The 18335-nt window shown below is 35.1% G+C and overlaps 1 protein-coding gene across 1 annotated transcript; it reads left to right on the top strand.

Annotated features, from left to right (window-relative positions):
• Positions 1-688: 688 nt before the first annotated feature.
• LOC104470862 (DPY30 domain-containing protein 1-like) lies at positions 689-4499 on the top strand. Its single transcript, XM_010085938.1, has 5 exons — positions 689-835; positions 938-1060; positions 1684-1764; positions 2684-2776; positions 4449-4499. Exons 1-5 carry the CDS (start codon positions 689-691, stop codon positions 4497-4499), a joined length of 495 nt encoding a protein of 164 aa, XP_010084240.1.
• The last annotated feature ends 13836 nt before the right edge of the window (positions 4500-18335 follow it).

The raw sequence follows: 18335 nt of genomic DNA, 5'->3' as shown, positions 1-18335 counted from the left end.
GGTGGGGCTGCCGCGCTAAGAGAGAGTGCGCTTGCGAGCGGCGTTGCTTAGCAACCCAGAGCGTCCCGGGGTGGTGCGCGCCTCACCCGCGGCTGAGGAGCGGGCGGTAGGAGCAGATGCGTGGGGTGGAGGTTGCTATCGCGGGCAGCTCGCGGAGGGGGTAAAGGCCCAGCCTGCGCTTAAATGGGGCTCGGGGACGGGTGGAGGTGGATGGGGGCCTCAGGTGAAAACGGTCAGGGCAAGGAAGGTCAAGGGTGCTTTTAGGAGCCTCAAGGCTTTGTTAGTTCGAACTAAAATCTATCCTTAATCGTTCAGAGAACTGCTTCCCTGTTCTTCACAGATCCCTGTAGAACTTTTCTATGTCCTGTTGTGGCTTTGAGGTTTTTTGCTGTTACTGTGGCCTAGAATTACCAACATAGTTCCAAGCAGTTTCTGAGTTACACGTGCTTAAGCAGTGAGGGGTGTGCAACTGTTTTTCTGCAGTGCTTGGTATAACTGATCTATCACTGGAGCTTTTAAGAACTAAACCAATATTAAATTTAAATAACTTTTTTTCTGTTAATTGCTGGGTTAACAAAAGGAGTATATTAATTATTTGGTGCCTGAGGCAATCATTTTTAAAGCCCCTGATTTAATTCTGATGTTGATGGCTAATGTCTGTCTGTCTGTTTGTTGTTAGTAGATGTAAATGGAGTCTCAGTATCTGAAGAGATGCCTGGGAAGCTGCTTGAAAAAGGGACTAGCAGAGGTTGCAGAGCATCGGCCAGCAGATCCAGTAGAGTATCTAGCACATTGGATTTACAATTACAGAAGAATCTTAGATGATGAAGAAAAGGTGGATCCATCTTGGGCAAAAAAAATCATGACAACATAATTAATTCATGCTATTTAGTCTCTCTTTATTTTTTAAATTGATTCTGTGTTATATCTGAAATAGAGAATGTTGGAGAGGATTGAGCTGGAACAAGAACGGGAGGTGGCCCTGACAGAACTTGAAATGTTAAGAAAAATGAAGGAAGAAGAGCTAATGATCCAGCAGAAACTTGCAGAACAACGTCAGGTTAATAACAATAATAGATAACTGTAAATAGCGTATGATGCTGTGGATCTTTTAGTGCTCTGTATACTTCTAATCTCTGTATAATGATTTTGATTATGCAGCTTCTGAAGTTTTGATGCAATAGGATTTAGGCTCACAAAGAATAAACTCTTTGTATTAGATATTTCCACTGGGAAATTTTAAAGGTTGATGATGAAAATGATTAATGTTAATGACATTGCTTACCAATCTTTTCTATAGATTCAATTCTATGTGGATTCATCTGCCTGTACTAGATAGTACAGGAACTATCAAAGAGCTTAATCCAAAGTGTAGGAGATAATGAATATAGACTGATAAAGAGCATGAGGAATGAGACAGTATCTTAAGTGTGTACTCTAACTTCATTTGTCCATTTCTTCTTGGTAGTAAAGCCTTTCTATACATGCGAGTCTAAAACCTGTGAAAATGTTGAGTCATATGGTACTGAAAGGGCTTTATGTTATTATTGCAGTTACATTTTAGGCTTCATTTTTAAATTTTATTTAAGATTTCAATAATTAAATATCTTGTACGCAATGGGATGGGGAAAATGAATGTGGTTTTTTGTCCTTCTAATTTGTCCTTTCTTAAACTGACTGCAGGGTCAGTTGGAACAAGAATGTGAGGAGTTGGAACTGCAGAAGGAAGAAGACAAAATGATGTTTGAGCAGAAAGATCAAGAGGTCTAAACCAAAGCTTAGTCAGTGGTTTGAAAATACCTTTAATCAGCTGTCTTTTCCAGATTCTGACACTAAATGCAAAACACACGGCAGAATCTCATGGATGTTGAACTAACACATTTAAAAAAAAATTTGTGAAAATGGGGGAAGAATGTCTAATCTGTGTTTTATACTTGAATTTTCTTCTGTTCTGTGAGATCTATTTAGTGTATATTCAGAACAGAGCATAAATTTATTGCAAACTTTAGTGTAAGGTCAGCTTAGTTGATGCTTTCATATTCTTTGATGGTATTTATGAGAAAGTATTACAACTTAAGCGTGTCTAATTTAACTGTCTAGGCTGTAACATTTTACTGTATGTCAGTATAAAGTCCATTTGCTGTACCTGGAAAAGGAAGTGTGGTTTGGAATTGGAATGCCTCTTGATTCTGAAGTCCTCCTGGTGCACAGGAATTTATACTAACAGAAGAACATGTATACAAATGTCAGTGTCTTTTAATGCTGTTTCAGTAAAAACATACACTGGTAATTGTCGTGTTTAACTCAATAAAGTTTAAGTGTGAATATCTCTTATATTTACATGGAGCATATTATATTCTAGAGATATATATGTTCTTATAGCACTCTGTTAAAATACTGACAGAACATAATTGTAGAAAGATGAGAGTATGAAAGAGACAGGAAAAAATGAATATGTAGAAATTTAAACCAAAATTCCTGTTATTTAAAAAACTGATTAAAATAGTCTTAGCAAGCATACAGAGACCATATTCATGTGCGAATACATTTGTATAGCACACATCTAAAGTATTATCTTTATATCAATACATAATAAAATTTTAACACATCTGAAATATTCTCTGTAGATAATTATTCATGACATGGAACACTTTGAACTGAAAACTAGTTTTCATTACCATAGGGAAATGAAAAGAAGATAGCTGAACTTACAGATAGACCTGGAGCGCCTCATTTGACCAGAATCGAGGAGCTAGATGAGAATGGACGGTCTGAGGTAAGTGTGTAGAAAGAACAGGGAGATTATAAATCATTGGCTCTTACAGATTTACTTTCCTGTGCTGACATATCAAAGGTTAAAACTGTTGCAGTTAAGGCTGTTCTGGTTCTCTCCTGTGGTTTTAAGGGATGGTATTTTGGCCACAACCTCCCAACTGTCCTTAGCCTGTTCTCTGGTAAGTTAAGCCGTTCTGAAAGACTGTGTGGTGTTGACTGACTGAATTCTCAAGATTTAAAATGCCCTTTTGTATTCAGATATGTTACAAATGGAAGTATGAATATCCTCAGAGAGGAGGCAGCCTTCCTTTGCCATGTGAACATGTAGTCATATATAACATGTATTAAGTCACAAAAGATGACTCATTTTTGCGTGATTGAAGTTCTTTATATATTTTTGGTTGTGGTGAAGTATATTTTTTGTGCAGCAGAATGCAATCGCGTGCAGAGATATCTGAGCAAGCTTTTAACATGAAAAAAGAGATACTAGCCACGAACAGTGCTCACTAAGGCTAGGACCTACTGAGAATCAGGTTATCTGAGCCCTGTGTCGACATGAATCTACTGCTTTCAGTACTACAACTATGGCTCTACATTGTCATCCTCAGACATATTCTATGCCCAGTTTTTTTTTTTGATTTTTTTTTTTCCTTCCCTCATTCCTTTTATACTTGACAGTTTAAGGAAATGAAAGGCCATTAATCAGCCTTCATTTATTATAAGGCATAGCAATACATTTAACAGATACTGCCAACTCCTGAGAAATCACTTGGCTTTATGAGTATTCACTGGTCATAAAAATATTGATATCTGTCAGACTTTTTTGTATTTAAGAGTATTCCAAGTGGTATGACTTGACATTTTCATATACTAGTTTTAGTATCATTATCAGAACCCTTTTTCCTTTATTAGCCTTGATAATTTGCTCATTTAGTTTCTGTTATCAGTAGTGTAATTCTAGCTCAGAATTTATATTGTGATATTAATATGCTTTATGCTTAAAGTTACTCTAATAACAGCCTGTTTTATAAGTGTTCTCAATATATTTATGAACATAGTTATTACTATTCTTAGGGTCAAGTTTTCAAAGGTGTTTTTTTCACTAAGGTAAATCAGATGAGTTCTCAAGGTTTTGTATAGATGCAATTTTTATAGTTTTGTGGTAATTACATATTAAAAAGTATTCTTGAGGCTTTTGGCATATTTTATATGTTCTTAAATAAATGAACTGCAAAACCAGAAGTGAAAATGAGTAGTAAACTTACCTACTTCTTCTGATATGTGCCATTTTCCAAGTTTTCATATCTAAAGTAATTTAAAGTTGGATTAGATTGGCCTTTGGTGATGTTATTCCAGGCTTTACAGTAATATGTTTGTGGAATTAAACTACAAATTCAGAACAGATCAGTAATATTAAAATATATAGATATGCACTATTGAAACTGTTCTGTTATCAGAATCATAGTATTTCATCCAGACTTGCTGGATTTTTATAATAAAAGTCTGGTGATGAACTTCATCGTATTTCACTGAATGGAAGAACACATAATTATATTGATGAATATCAACTTGTCTTCATGTGGGTTTTTTCTTTTTCTTTTTTCCTCTATTTTTTTCATTTTAAAAGGTTCGGTTAGTGCTGGCAACTGATAGAATTTCTTTTTTGTTTTTAGAGTGTGGCAGATGTCATGGCAGAATCACAAGAAACTTCCCCTCTGATCTGAAAGCTGTAAATATATTTTCTACTCATTACTTGCTGATCCTGAAGTGTAATGTCTTAATTTATGTGTTTTGTATATAGAAGTGATTTACATACCTGTTGTTCCAGTTTCTGTGCTTTCTGTGTGTTTGTATAAAGTCTGTTAATTCTGGCATGTGATGCTTCCTTTTTTTTCTTAAACCATTGTAGCTAGCACGGCTGACTCAGAGGAAGAAAACTGCAATTGAAATTAAAGCAGTAACTGTATTTTCTATTTATTGCCCATTGATTCTTGAAGTGTGACAATGTAATAATTATAGATCTTATTAATGTGTCAAGATTATTTCAGCGTAGAAGCTACAATATGATAATTTGAATCAATATTAAAAGAATAAAAGATTATTGAAAAAGGATTTTCCAAGAATTTGAATGGTTTCTGATAGAAAGAGGGAATGCCCTACAGATTAGAAGATGGAGAGAGAGTTCTGCACTTCAAACTAGATGCAAAAATCAATTCAGAAGATTTTCCAATTTATCTGGAAGAAATAAATTGAACTTTATGTGACTCAGTAGGCAAATGTACTGGAAAATCTGGTCTATCTTAGAAATCATGAAGTGCTTTTTCTAAATTTAGGTGTTTGCCTTAGGTTTTATAATAACCTTTTCTGGTTATTGTGTGATATTAGATGAGCTGCAAGTGTCTGCATATCAGTTTTCATTAGTCAAGTCTTAAAATAATCTTTCCTGTGTTTGTCTTAAATTTGCAAATCAATAAATTACATCTGTGTTGTGTTTCCTAAATACCATTATTAGTTCTCAAAGCTTCACTCCTAAAAAAATTGAAAAATATTTAGGTTGTTTCATACTTATCTATAAAATAAGTTTTATAATCCTTAAAGATTGCATTAATTTTTATAAGAAACAATTTCCTGTAATCGCTGATTGGTACAGGTTGTCAAGAATGTTTTGTGTCTATTCATGATAAATTGAAAAGACACCATCACTAAGAAATCCTATGCTTCTTGTCTAAAACGTGCCTTTGCATCTCAGTGTCTTCTAATAATACAGGTTAGTTGGACAATTAACATTAAGTCATTGCCAATATCATGTAATGAAAATGCTCTTCATTACAAATTGAGGGCATAATTAAGGTGTTCACTGCTTTCTTCAGTTTTGGGATGAAAGAGATTTTGGAGATAATTTCACTCTAATTTGTTTGTATTATAGCTAGCTTTAAGGGTTTTGTTATCATTGGCAAACTATTAAAAATCTCTACCCAGTAGGCAAAGGTCAGTCATGTAATAAATATTTTTCTGCTCTAAATAACTTGTTGTGTTCATGTAGCTCATACTAGGCATAATCCTATCAATTTTTAAAAAGGTAAGCACTATTGATTCCTAGTAGAGTAGTATATATTTTTTCCCTTAAAATTAATAAAATAACATTTATGTTTAAATCCTGTTGCCCTCTTTATTGTCATATTGCTTTTTGGACGCTGTTAATTGGCATGTCTTATATAAACATCTTTAAAATCAAAAGAGAAAAATGTCACTTTCCAGGTATAAATACTTAGAAATGTTCATGTAACTTTTTAAGTAATGAAAAAATGGAACTACTTGTGTGATGAGGTAGTCAGGCTTTGCTATCTACATCTATTCTGCATCAGTATAGGTTTGCAATTTCTATGACAGTCAAGAACCTTTTCTGTGGAATGAATATGCTCATAATGGTTGATATCCTGATATCAAAAAACTGATAAATAAACATGATTTTTTTCCACAGTTGATGATTATATTTATTAATAACTGTTAAAATAGTATAATTTTAAGGACACATTTTAAAATACTGTGGTAACACAGCAGCTTTCTGTGACAATCTCAAAGGGATAGCACAACTGTATAAGTAGATGGAGTTTCTCTTTTGAGCCAGTATGTATAACTGAATCTTGTTATTTAGATTAAAATTTCCAAAAACTGGTAACTTGTGTCCATTTACATTTTATATCCAATCATGGTGACTATGAAAATTTCAGCCCTCATACAGCCTTCATATTTAATTATGAAATATGTACAAGTTATAAGAAAGTATTTTAAAACATGTTGGTAAATAATTCTAATTACTACTTCGAACCTGTGGCTTTAATTTTCTATGTTTTCCTAATATTTGTATCTTTGCTTGATTTTGTTATATGTGTGTCCACTAGAGTGCATCCTAAATAAACACACTGGTGGCTCTGTCAGTTGCAGCCCATGAAAACTACAACTTTTGTTTGTCATTTCGTTTCAGCTTTTTTTTTAACTGTGACTTTTTCTTTGTGTGTTCCCCATACTCTTTCTAGATAGGAATTGAACTTTTGGGGGAAACTTTTGTCAGACAATTGCTTAGCAAGGGTCAAAATAAAATGGTAGATTCCTATTTGCCTATTCCTTTGCAGTTATCTTATATACAGAAGAAATAAGTTGTTCAAATGTTATTTATAGGAATTCCCTTTCTTTCAGGATTTAATGTGCCTAGACCTAGTGCACTGATTGCCTTCCACAGCTTTGTAGGAATTCTTATGTTGGCCGTGGGACCAGAGGGTAAACAATTCTTGGTGCAGTGCCTTCTTAGAGTGCAAAGAAGCCTGAAGGTTACTTGGAATGTAGTTCGTTCAAAACAAGGATGACTTCTGCTTGGGTGTCTAAGCCTGTAGGAAAATTAAGGCAGCTGAAAAGAATCTTTACCTTTTCCTTCTGAACTTTAACCTTTTTTGGAGTAAAGGAACCTAGAGCCTGGAACAGGAAGAGAACAGAGGAGAAGACACTATTTTATTTTGACTGCACATGATGAAATTCCAAAAATGTTAATACAATTTAACCTCTGCATAAAATCTAAAGTAGTATATTGAAAAAAATAAATATGCCATTACCTAATTTAGCTTAAGCTACAGCTTGCATTCCCTTTGAATACATTTTTGTGTAATGGAGAAGATGGAATTCAGAGACAGATGATGGAAAATGTTGCTGAAAATATGATGCTAAATACTGACAGAAGATTTATGAAATTGTCATTTTTCCTTTCTTCAGAATAGGAGCAGACTTATATAGGCTGCTATCAGACTGCATGTACAGATCCTCCAGAGAACATGCTGATAGTAACGTGCCCATTCACAGCTGTTCTCATTCCAGCAATACCGAAGTGCAAGGATGAAAACAGATATGAAGCCCAGAATAGGACAAAATGAGTCAGATTAACTATCAGTCTGTTCACAAAGATGGAAACTCAGCTCTGCAATGTGAGAAGCGTTTCTCCTATAAGGACATACACATGTTGCAGCAAGCACGTTTTAATGTTACCTTTTAATAGAATAGGTTTTATTAAGTCTGCAGTCCCCTTTCTTATCATGGATGATTTTACTTTGTAGTCTAAAGGAACTAACTTTTCTTAAGCAAAAGCCTTATATAGTAAGTTACTACTGGTAATGAGAGTAGCATGAATTAGTCTGGATTAAATGTAAAATTGAATTCCTCTAAACTTTGATAATACAGTTTACTTATATTTGAAATCAGCTATTAATTGCTTTACTTCTGTGAAGTTTTTCCTGTACTTTTGTTAGAATAGAACGGTGTTGTCTATTGACTACAGCTACAAAATAGAGTCTTATGCTCGTATTTGCTGATAAGGCCAGATATACTTTTAAAAATATCTTGCCAGTATGCTTGTGTGTTTGTTTGTTTGTTTTTTAGTTTTGTTTGTTTTCTGGCATTGCCATTATAAACCTCATACAATCTTTGTGCTTTATACTTGTGTATTAGTTTCAATTCATATTATGGAAGAAGCTATTCTATTATAAACATTTATATAAGTACTGGGCTAATAATACTGGAAGAAAGGCAAGGTAGAGGAAGGTGTCATTTAATTGTGCTGTCACAGTGTAGCAAACATTTTAAGAAGCAGAAGACTGTTCACAGAATTTGAGAGCTCTCAGATGTGTATCCAACTTAAATGCTGTGTCTTCCCTGTTAGCCTGCACCTCGTAGAGTCATTGTCATAAACCAAAATCAGTGTTTAACTTCAATCAGAGGTCAGAATTGTTGTTGTTTATACTATGTTTTATTTAAAATAAATTCCTCTAGAAGATGTTATGTCATGAGAAATTACATTCACTAGGGCCTGTGTGGAGATGCTGAATTCTTCCATTTTATCTTTAATTGCAGGGCACCCTAAGTCAATGTCGACTTTACAAAAAATTGAGATGACCATTTCCTTAGAGTAGTCCTTTGAGTGTATGGACATGAGTTAATTGAGCAGGAGGTAAAAAAAAAAAAAAAGTTATTATGTTAAACCATTTTACTATTAATACTAAAGCATGTTTGTATTATCACCTGAAAGTAAATCCACAGGCAAACGGTCAGGTAATGTAATAAGTAGAGAAGGCTGCTGATTGATCTTATTTGAGTTGTTATCTGTTATAAAGGCTGTATTGTCTCTGTTGACACAGAAATACATACTTCACTCAAAATCAAAACTCTTCCCCATTATTTATTTACATGTGACATAATTTAAAATTTCAGTGTACTTTAAACAATGGTGTGAAGTTTGTGTTTGATTTAAAAAAAAAATATTTAAAGATATCATACCAAAGTTACCTGAATAATCTTACTCTCTCTAAGGAGTATCTAGAAGGTTTAGGAATCTTTTAACACTCTACAAGGAGATGTTGCCACTTTCTGCATCTAGCCATTCATGGATCTCAACAGAAGTTCCTATTATAAAGGATCTTTTTTTCTGTAATCCTGTGAAAGTAAGTGTGAAAATCATTATTTTAGTTTGATGCAAGAACCCGTTGGTGTTTGAGTTCAACAAATTGTATTCTGGACAAAAGAAATTAGTGATTGCTCCATATTTTAGATGTAGTCTAGCAGATTCCAGGTAAAAAAAAAAAAAATTTGCTTTTTCTGAGGGAAGAACAGGAAATACATCTTTATCAGTATCTTGGTTAGTCTGTTTTTCTTAATGAACTGAATTGTATTTTCAGCTCTGTAATGGAGCTGATTGTTATTGTTTTGTTTAAAAAAAAAAATTGAAGCAAAACATTTTTTGGTGCACTGAGGAAGCAGTCTTCCGTGGATCTCAATCTTGTTGTCATTGAAGTTGCTGAAAAAGCTGTGGTTGAAATCATAAGAGGATTGAACTCTCCAGTAACATGCGTGTGAGTTCTACCTCTGAGAAGCCATCTCGTATTTATTAAACTTTTTATATACTCAGTATTAAAACATGAGAGAATTGATTGACTTTTTTTGGAAAGATACTACAGAAGAGAACAGATATTAATTGTTGCAGGGAAGGTGGGAGAGGGGAAACATGCAGATAATAAATAATTCCCATTGCAGCAAAGGGGCACTGCAGCTCCTCTTTGCTCAGTTTCAGTTCACATTCCTGGGAGTGTGTCAGGCTTCTCCAATCATTCTGCTTCATTTCTACTCCACCTCCTGAATGTACTTTCTTCCAGAAGTGACTGTCTGCATTCAGACACACCTGTATGTGCTTCATTATTGTCTGAAGCAATTGTGTTCTTGCCACTGATGTGTTTATAGATAAGTTTAAAAAATGCTATTTATTTAGCTGATAATTGTAACCCTGGAAACAGGATCTGTTGTTTGTTTCATTGTAAATCTAGCTGCACTGAATAGTTACCCCTAGGCACTGACAGCTGAAAATTTCTGGGGCTCAGACTGCTGTGAAGTTCTGAAGCAGCTGTTCTTCAACATTTTTTTCAGTAGCTGATGTATCTATCTAAGTAGAGCCTACAGAAAAAAATGCACCACTATTTCATTTCTCACTTGAGCTTTAGTTAAGTTTTATTGTATTTGTTTGTATTTTAAAACTATTTAGTGAAGTTTCTTGGCAAGAATTTTGATCAGTCATCCCTCTGAAACACTATTATCTCAATAGATATGTTTTTATAGATGCAGATCTCTTAATATCTTTAGGATAAATGTTTTCACCACTGCTCAGACATAGGTCACTGTTAACTCAAGCACATATTTCCCCTACCCTTCTTATGTGACTTTTTTTTTAAACTATCACCTGGAAACTCAGCATAATTACATGATGTATGAATCTGTCTTGGAATTTTCCCAAGCTTTGCTTGTCACAAAAGATCATGAGAATACAGCCAGACCTATATATATCTATCTACTTGGCCTGACTCTTGATGTAGAGTACTGTAAAGGCAAGTTTCCTTTTTTTTTTTTTTTTGCTGCAGTTTCTTCAAATGTCTCTCCAGCAGTTTCCACACCTATTTCACTACTCCATGACTACAAGAAAGTTGCTGCTTGTACGTGTGGTAAGCTCCTGTAGCTGGGAGCAGTACACCAACACTGTTTTTCAGACTTCTTTAAATCAAAGAACCATCTAACCTTAAAAAAAAGATCTATTGACTATTCTGAATTTTGCTTTGTTAGCTAGGATAAGTAAATTCCTAGTATTAAGTAAAATGAAGTCATTTTGCTTACCATATTTCCATTTATGAATGGGAATCTGTAGAAAAGTTTGTATGCTCTGGTAACTGTATGCATTTTTGTCTAGTACCATTTATGTTCTTGTGTTGGTTGATACTACATACCCTTCATCCATTATCTAATGTGCCCTGTTTAGACATACACTTAAGAATATTTTTGGCTGTGTTTTATTTCAGACTTGTTTATCTGAAACTGATAAGTGACTCTTTGCAGCAACATCATTCAGACATAGATGAAAGATAATGAAGTTTGCTGTTTGCTAATATATTTGCACGTGTGAAGTATGTGAAATTGCTATTCGAATGGCAACCTTACCTGGCTTAACCAAGTGTGGTAACAAGGTCAAGTTGGGAGATTTCTGAGAGATGTGACCAATCAGATTATTTAGTTATCAGTTTCCTGCAGACCTCAGAGCAACAGTAGTATGTATTTGAGCTCAGAAACAATGATGGTGGGAGCATTTCTGAAAAGACTGTGAGTAACCCACAAATAGGAATCATGACTGAAAAAGCTGCTGGATGTATGTCATATCTTTTTCTCCAGATAGCCATACAAGCCTAATTCTTGAGCATCATGCGGTCACTTTCATTCGTGCAAAATTAATGTAAAATTCTGCTATGCATTATTTACTAGATTAGTACAGTGTAAGTAGATATGTTTGCCTGTATCAAGCAGTTCAAGTGTGTAAATATTTTCACTGAGAGCATAGAAGAGGTACCTCTGCAAATATTATTTATTGTTTCACAGATACTATGTGTAGAGGGTAGGCTCCATATATATGGAGGTTTTTGATCACTAAATCATTCAGAAAAGTAATTATAGTCCTAGACTGCATGAAAGAAAATTCTCTTCTGTTATTATATATCTAGAAAAAGTCAAAAGGGTCTGAATTTAACCTAATGTTCCTTGTCAGGATGCCAGAATTTACAAATTCCACAACTGTTCTTGCAGATAGGCTCCTGAAACCTGACTTCATGTACTAGAGTCAATATTTGTTTCAAAGTCCGAAGACCACCTGTACTGTAAACATCTATGAAACACTTCAGCAAAAGCTCTTGGGTAATGGCTGTTGAAATGCATCAGTTTGTTTCCTAACGTACTGAGGAAATCCCAATGGTTTACCTATATACACTAATAATGGCACAAGACATGTGAAAGCCGATGATCATACAGATCCTAAGCTGCTGGAAGACAGCTGAAGTTCCCTAGCCAAATTGTTTGAGATATAGGTCTATGCCTGCAAAGTGGTTTAGTCTGGACAGGTGATCAGACCTGTCATTAACAGCAAGGAGTTCTAACTTCCCCCAGAAAGGAATTGTGGCTGTGTGTGTCTGATATGTGGTCACACCCCACGCAATTGAAATTAAGGGTTGTGCTTTGTTACGTGTCAGATGACAATCTTTCTCTAGCCAAACAACTGACTGTAGCAACTGGAAAAAAGATTCAAGGAAAATGCATAGATAGCTTTCTGTAAGGTTAAAGGGAGGCCCTTTCTAATTGAAGACTTTTCCATTCCTTTAACAATGAATGGGTTAATTTATTAAATTTAACTTAATGGCTTCTGAGCAAAATGCTAAATCTGTAAGTAAATTATACACTGTTACATTTGCAAACTGAAAAAAAACTTTTTGCTATATGAAGTGAAGATAGAATAAGGCTCCATTCTTTCTCATCTACCCTCTCATCCTTTGTGGAGGACTCGGAGAATTTGTGATTCTGGTGTAATAGGGCTCCACACAAGGATGTAACACAAACTAATGCTTGTACAGTGCCCTGTAGAGCTTATAGCTTAAAGGCTCTTAAAGGTTTCTTGCCTTTCTCTTTGGCAGGAAAAACTGCTGAAGACTAAAGGCAGAACTAATTATATACCAGTATTATTTGATGCTGTTTAAATGAAGCAATAAAAAACAATCAGTGTACGGGAAACCTTACACTTTAACCGATCTTGCTATTTTTCCACCATTTCTGGTAAAACAATGCTAATTCATGAAGAAAACAGAGACTTTTTTTATTTATCATTATTATGCAGGAAACTGAAGTCTCTGTGAGGTGTTAAATGCCTGTGATTGTAAACAGGTGTTTAGTTTACAGAGCCTTGAGGAATGAGCTTGGGGTTGAGACATAAACAGCTAGGACTTTTATTAAGTGAATAAAAAGAAAATTAAGTTGTATTCTATTCCACCTAGTGTCCCAGTTCTGAGAAAATAATGCTCCCAGTGAAATTAGTACCAAGACTACAACCATCCTTAATGAAAGCAAAAATTAGCCACCAGAGTAGCCTTAATTATTTCCGAAGCTGCTACTTCATGTATAAGGCCCTGGCAGATGTTACTTGATGACATGGCTATGAGCAACCTGTTCAAGTTGGTCCTGCTCTGAGCAGAGGGTTGCACTAGAGACCATCCAGCCTCATTCTATGATTCAGTGATGTGTCACAACAGAAAATTCAAGGTCAAGCAGATGCAAAGAGGACAAGCACATTCGAGAGGAGCAAAATTAATTATTTTCTTTGATGTTAGTAATGGAAGAACCTGGAATGAGGGAGTGGAAGGGAAGACACATGGGAGAAATAGCAGAGGATCTCTCTGAAGCTGAGGTAACTGTGGAATAAGTTACATAGGATGCACACATGGAAATTGCTGTGAGTGGAGTTGGTATTCACTCAAAATGTTGTAAGAAAGCTCAAGAATGAAAGAGCTGAATTGCTTATGTGTGCAGAGGTTGCAAGAGGTCCCATACTCCAGAGAAGGAAGAAGGTGTTATAAAAGAACAAATGCTGGGTGATAAGCACCCATCTAAGAATACGTACTACCTCTGTTCCTTCTACAATCACAACAGGTTTTTCTTAAATAAATTTCACAATATTTATTTTAACCTGAATGTTTACAGGCCAGTGAAATTCTACACCTGCACATCTGAGAGGCCTTGAGCCACTCTCGCTTTCAGGTAATAATAGACAGAGGCAAGAGTTCTGAAGCAAGGGGGAGTTCTGTGTTGAGTTCCTGATGTTTAAGCTCTATTGCTCTGACCAGGCTTATCTTTCTTCAAGCAAAATAAATAAACTCAACTAAACAAATTTTCCTTCTGTTCAATTTAAAAACAAAACAAAACATCTACCTCCCCAAACCAAAATATACAGGCTAAATCAAGTCTTTTCACCAACAAACTCAAAAGCCCTCAAAGGCATCCCTGTGAGGCTTCCGTAATTTTGTGCTTATTTCCAATAGAAAAAAAGATTATCTGCAGTAACCTCTTGAAAACACACTACTTGTGTTAGATGAACTACTACCAGTAAATAGCACAAAGGAAACTAGTATGAAAGTTGTTTTCTGTAAACACCTGGAAAACTTTTATTTCCGCAGGCATAAATGAGGAGTAAATTCCTTGCATGATTTTGTAAAATAAGAATAAAATAGCAAGATAAGAAGCTTAATCTGTTAGCCTGTTAAATGGTTAACTTTAGTAAAAGTAAGTCTTATGATAAAGTTGAGAAATCAAAACAGAAGTATTTGGGAAAATACTTTCCTATGTGTTATTTGTATGCATTAAGTGTTTTTGTATATTGTTAATGTTAAGTGCGTTTGGGTCCTTTAATGATAATGGAATTGTGGTTTTAAGTTACTGTGAGGTGTGTGCTCTCTACAAATCAAGTCAATTGTCCTTTTCATTTGGAAGTTGTGAGATGGGCAAATTGGATAGCTTAAGCAATGGTTCTGATTCTAGTCATGTAGAAGTCCTTCAGAGTTTTTGGTACGATTTCCTCCTCACTCAAAAGATGTTGCCTAAAATTTACCAGGGTGATGAAAGAGTATGAGTGTATGAATCTAAGCCTCTACTGCTTACAGTGAAAACAAAACTGCAGCTGAAGTGAGGATGACCGGGTCTCAAGGATACTTACTTTCTTCCTTCCCCTTCTGCTGTGGTAGAAGTGTTTTATCTGTAAACTATTAGCTCAAACTTGTTTTCGCATTTCTACAAAGAAATTTTTAGAGAAATTTCTCATTCATCCATGTAGGCTCCATTCTCAGTGGTTTATACTGTAAATGGAACAGTAGTAGAGACAGGTAGGGAGATGGAAAGGAGTAAGAGGAAAAAATAAAAAAGAAGGGAAATGTGTTTTAACCAAACGGATATAAGCAAGACAAAATGAGGGAAGAGGAATAAAGAAGAAAAGCAGATAAGGGTAGGAAAGGATAAGGTGAGCAAGTAAAATGATCTGATATGTCATGAGAGGTCTAGGGTCAAGACAATTTATCAGTCATATCTGTCTAGAGAATCCGCAGCATCAGTAGCAGTCATTCATAAAATTATTTTCTCAGTTAAACCTTGTTCACTTCATTAATTGCAGGGCTTTCTGAAGGCTGCAGTAAAACCATGCCTTCTAACATGTTGTATGAAATGGAAGGGGGATAGTTTTGCAGAACTGCTATAAGTAGAAGTAGCAAAACCAAATATAAAGACTCTTACAGTTAATACAAAGATTCACATTGCTGTTCCAGTGGTTGGGATTGGCATTAAAGTAAAAATTAATAAATACTTAGAGAAATACAGAAGGACAGTGTTATTTTTGCACTGTGATTTTCTCGTCTTTAGCCTCATTTCAAAGCACGAGTCATACTGATTGAGAGGATTTTGCCATTAGGTATCTTCTGAGTAAAGGTCATAGAATATAGTCGGAAGATACTTAATACAATGATGGACAACATAGGAATTATAAAGAGATTTGCAGAGAAACTGATTTTCTTGGGGCTCAGTCCCACAAAGCTGTTGAATATGGCAATAAAGTTAACCGAAAATTTGGGAGCATGTTACATTGATTGATGAGTCATTATCAATAAAATGGAATAGGGAAAAATGCTTATGTCAATCACTGTTTTACTGTCATCCTCTTTTTTTTTTGGTTTGGTTTGTTTTGGTTTTTTTGCATAGGCAGAAGATCTGTGACAAAAAGTCATGATGGTAGAGCACTGTCTTACCTTTTTACAAATATTTAACAAGTCAAATTGTCTGAGAAGATAAGCCAAATTAAATATTACCTAACCCTACAGTGGTTTAGAGTTGGTCACAGATGTCCTAGAAAAGAACATGTTGCGATGCTTTGTGGCCGTAAAGCAAACCAGATGCTCTTGATAGTAAAACCGCACCTGGAAGCAGTTCAAACTGGAGGTTTTACACACGTTATGTGAAATGCAGCTGCACAGCATTTCTAGAATACTCTTAGCAGAGAGACTATTTTAATGAAGGATGACCCTCCAAAGGTCTCAACAACCAACGTATTTAACTAGCCAGAAGTGAGTCCAGAAAAGAGTAACTGTAAAAGCAAAATAAAAATGGGCATGCAAACTTATTAGTCATATATGTAAAGTATATGTAATATATATATATATAAACTCCAGCATTTTAAGAGCTTGTGGTTTTTTTTTTTTTTAATATGGGATAAGAGGTTTATGTGAGAGGCCTGTTTCTGCATTCTGCTTAAGCGTTACCTTGAAAAAAAAATAAATTCCCAAAATACAATTTCTGTCCTCCAGTGGCATTGAAAACCAAGAAAAAACAAAACAAGAAGCGAGGGAGAGTGGAAGTCACAGACTGACAGTATTCAATCTCATCTGCTTTTGATGCAGGATTGTTTGTAGAGTTAGAATGAAAACTTTTACGTCTACAAAGAGTTTTTGTCAGAGGTGCTTCATTCATTCCCATCATGTCTTTCTGTGCTTCCACAGAGGAAAAAAGAAATTGCATTTAAGAATGAATGCTTGTCACTGGTGTTATTTTACTTTAAGAGTTAATACAATTTTTGAATGTTATGCATTAACTAGGGTTAATCTTTGGTCTTCTATTTTTTTGTTTACAAATTCTATTTTTGTAGGTGGTGTTAATGTGTAATTTATTCAGGCTGGGATAGAATCTTTGTGTCAGTGGGGTGATGACAGTTTACTCCAGAGAAAGCTATGCCGCATAAAATATCTGCTGTGTGAATTCTGCAATGGAAAACCAATGGTTTTTATTCCGTGAAATGAATTCTGTGCAACAGAAAACCAAGAGAATGTCTTTGAAATGAATGATTCCATGTCAACGATAATTAAAGACGGCCAGTACCACAGCAGATTACTGATGAACTTTCACAGGCATTGGTTATTGTTTTCAGGAATGTAGGCAGAAAGTGAACATTCTAATGAATTCTTACATAAATATGTAGCAATGCAGAAATTTGAAAACAAGGGGCCATATAAAGTGATATTTTAAAATAATACTGACCAAGGGTTTGAAGTAAACTAATCCCATTTTTAAACTGAAGAGTGAGAAATATGTCATTACTGTCAAAATTGCAAGGACTATGGAACAAGCAGTATGTTACTCATTCCAATCCAAGTATCACGTTCTTCGCTGTAACATCTAAATGAATGATAGAGTATGATTCAGTGTTCACTGAAGTAAAGGGAAATTTTTATTTCAGTAGACCAATAATTTGGTCTGAGATTGAGACTAGAATGGTTTCTGTAAAGGAATTAAGAACAATTCCACTTTTTTATAAGGGTGCAGTAGTGCGGGGTATTTTCTGGATCTGCCCTATGGGTATGTTTACTTTTTTTTTTTTTGTACTCTAACTTAATGGCATATATACCCACAAAATGCCATCTGTCTTCATACCTGTCATACCGTCAGCATATTACAGACATGCAGAACTGAGCACTGAGTACTCAGATGTGACAGTTAGTGTATTTCTAAGTGTTATGGAATATAATATGAGAGCATGATGCAAGAAGAGAAAATTGATCTGGACTGATAGAAGAGAGGACAGAGGAAAAGAAAAGCAAAGGCTGAAAGGAGAGGTTTGCATTAATGAGAAACACTCGTCATGCTAGATCTTATCAGATGTTTCGTCTCAAATGTGCAAGAAGAATGAATGAAAAGATAATATACCAGAGAATTCTACTTTTCAGGAGACAAAAAAGTAAAAGGAAAATACAGTTATATGATGCAGAGCAAACTTCTTCCAGTCTCTTGCTAGGAAAGACATGCATTTACAGGTTTTTTATCTATCCCGGTAAAACCACAACACACAGTTGGAAGCACAACATAGATCCCAGATTTAGGGGAGAGACAAAATGAAGAAGCAGCTGACCTGAACTGTCAGCAATACTCCTGGATGACTTTGTGCTCGGTTGAGTTGCTAAGATAACCAATCCTGTGCAGGTTGAATCCAGAATGTTTCAAAAAACTGAGTTAATTAGTGAAATATCCTAAAGTTAACTAACTCCCCTGCCAAGAAATGGGCTCTTCCATTTTTCTCACATGATTATCTAGGCACTTTCACTTTTCCATATATAGGAGCAGCTCAGAGACTGACAGCTCAG

This window comes from Pterocles gutturalis, unplaced genomic scaffold (assembly GCF_000699245.1).
Source record: "Pterocles gutturalis isolate BGI_N339 unplaced genomic scaffold, ASM69924v1 scaffold35225, whole genome shotgun sequence".
In the NCBI taxonomy this organism is placed as follows: domain Eukaryota; kingdom Metazoa; phylum Chordata; class Aves; order Pterocliformes; family Pteroclidae; genus Pterocles; species Pterocles gutturalis.
Note: the sequence above shows the minus strand (reverse complement) of the source record. Positions and strands in the feature narration are given on the sequence as shown.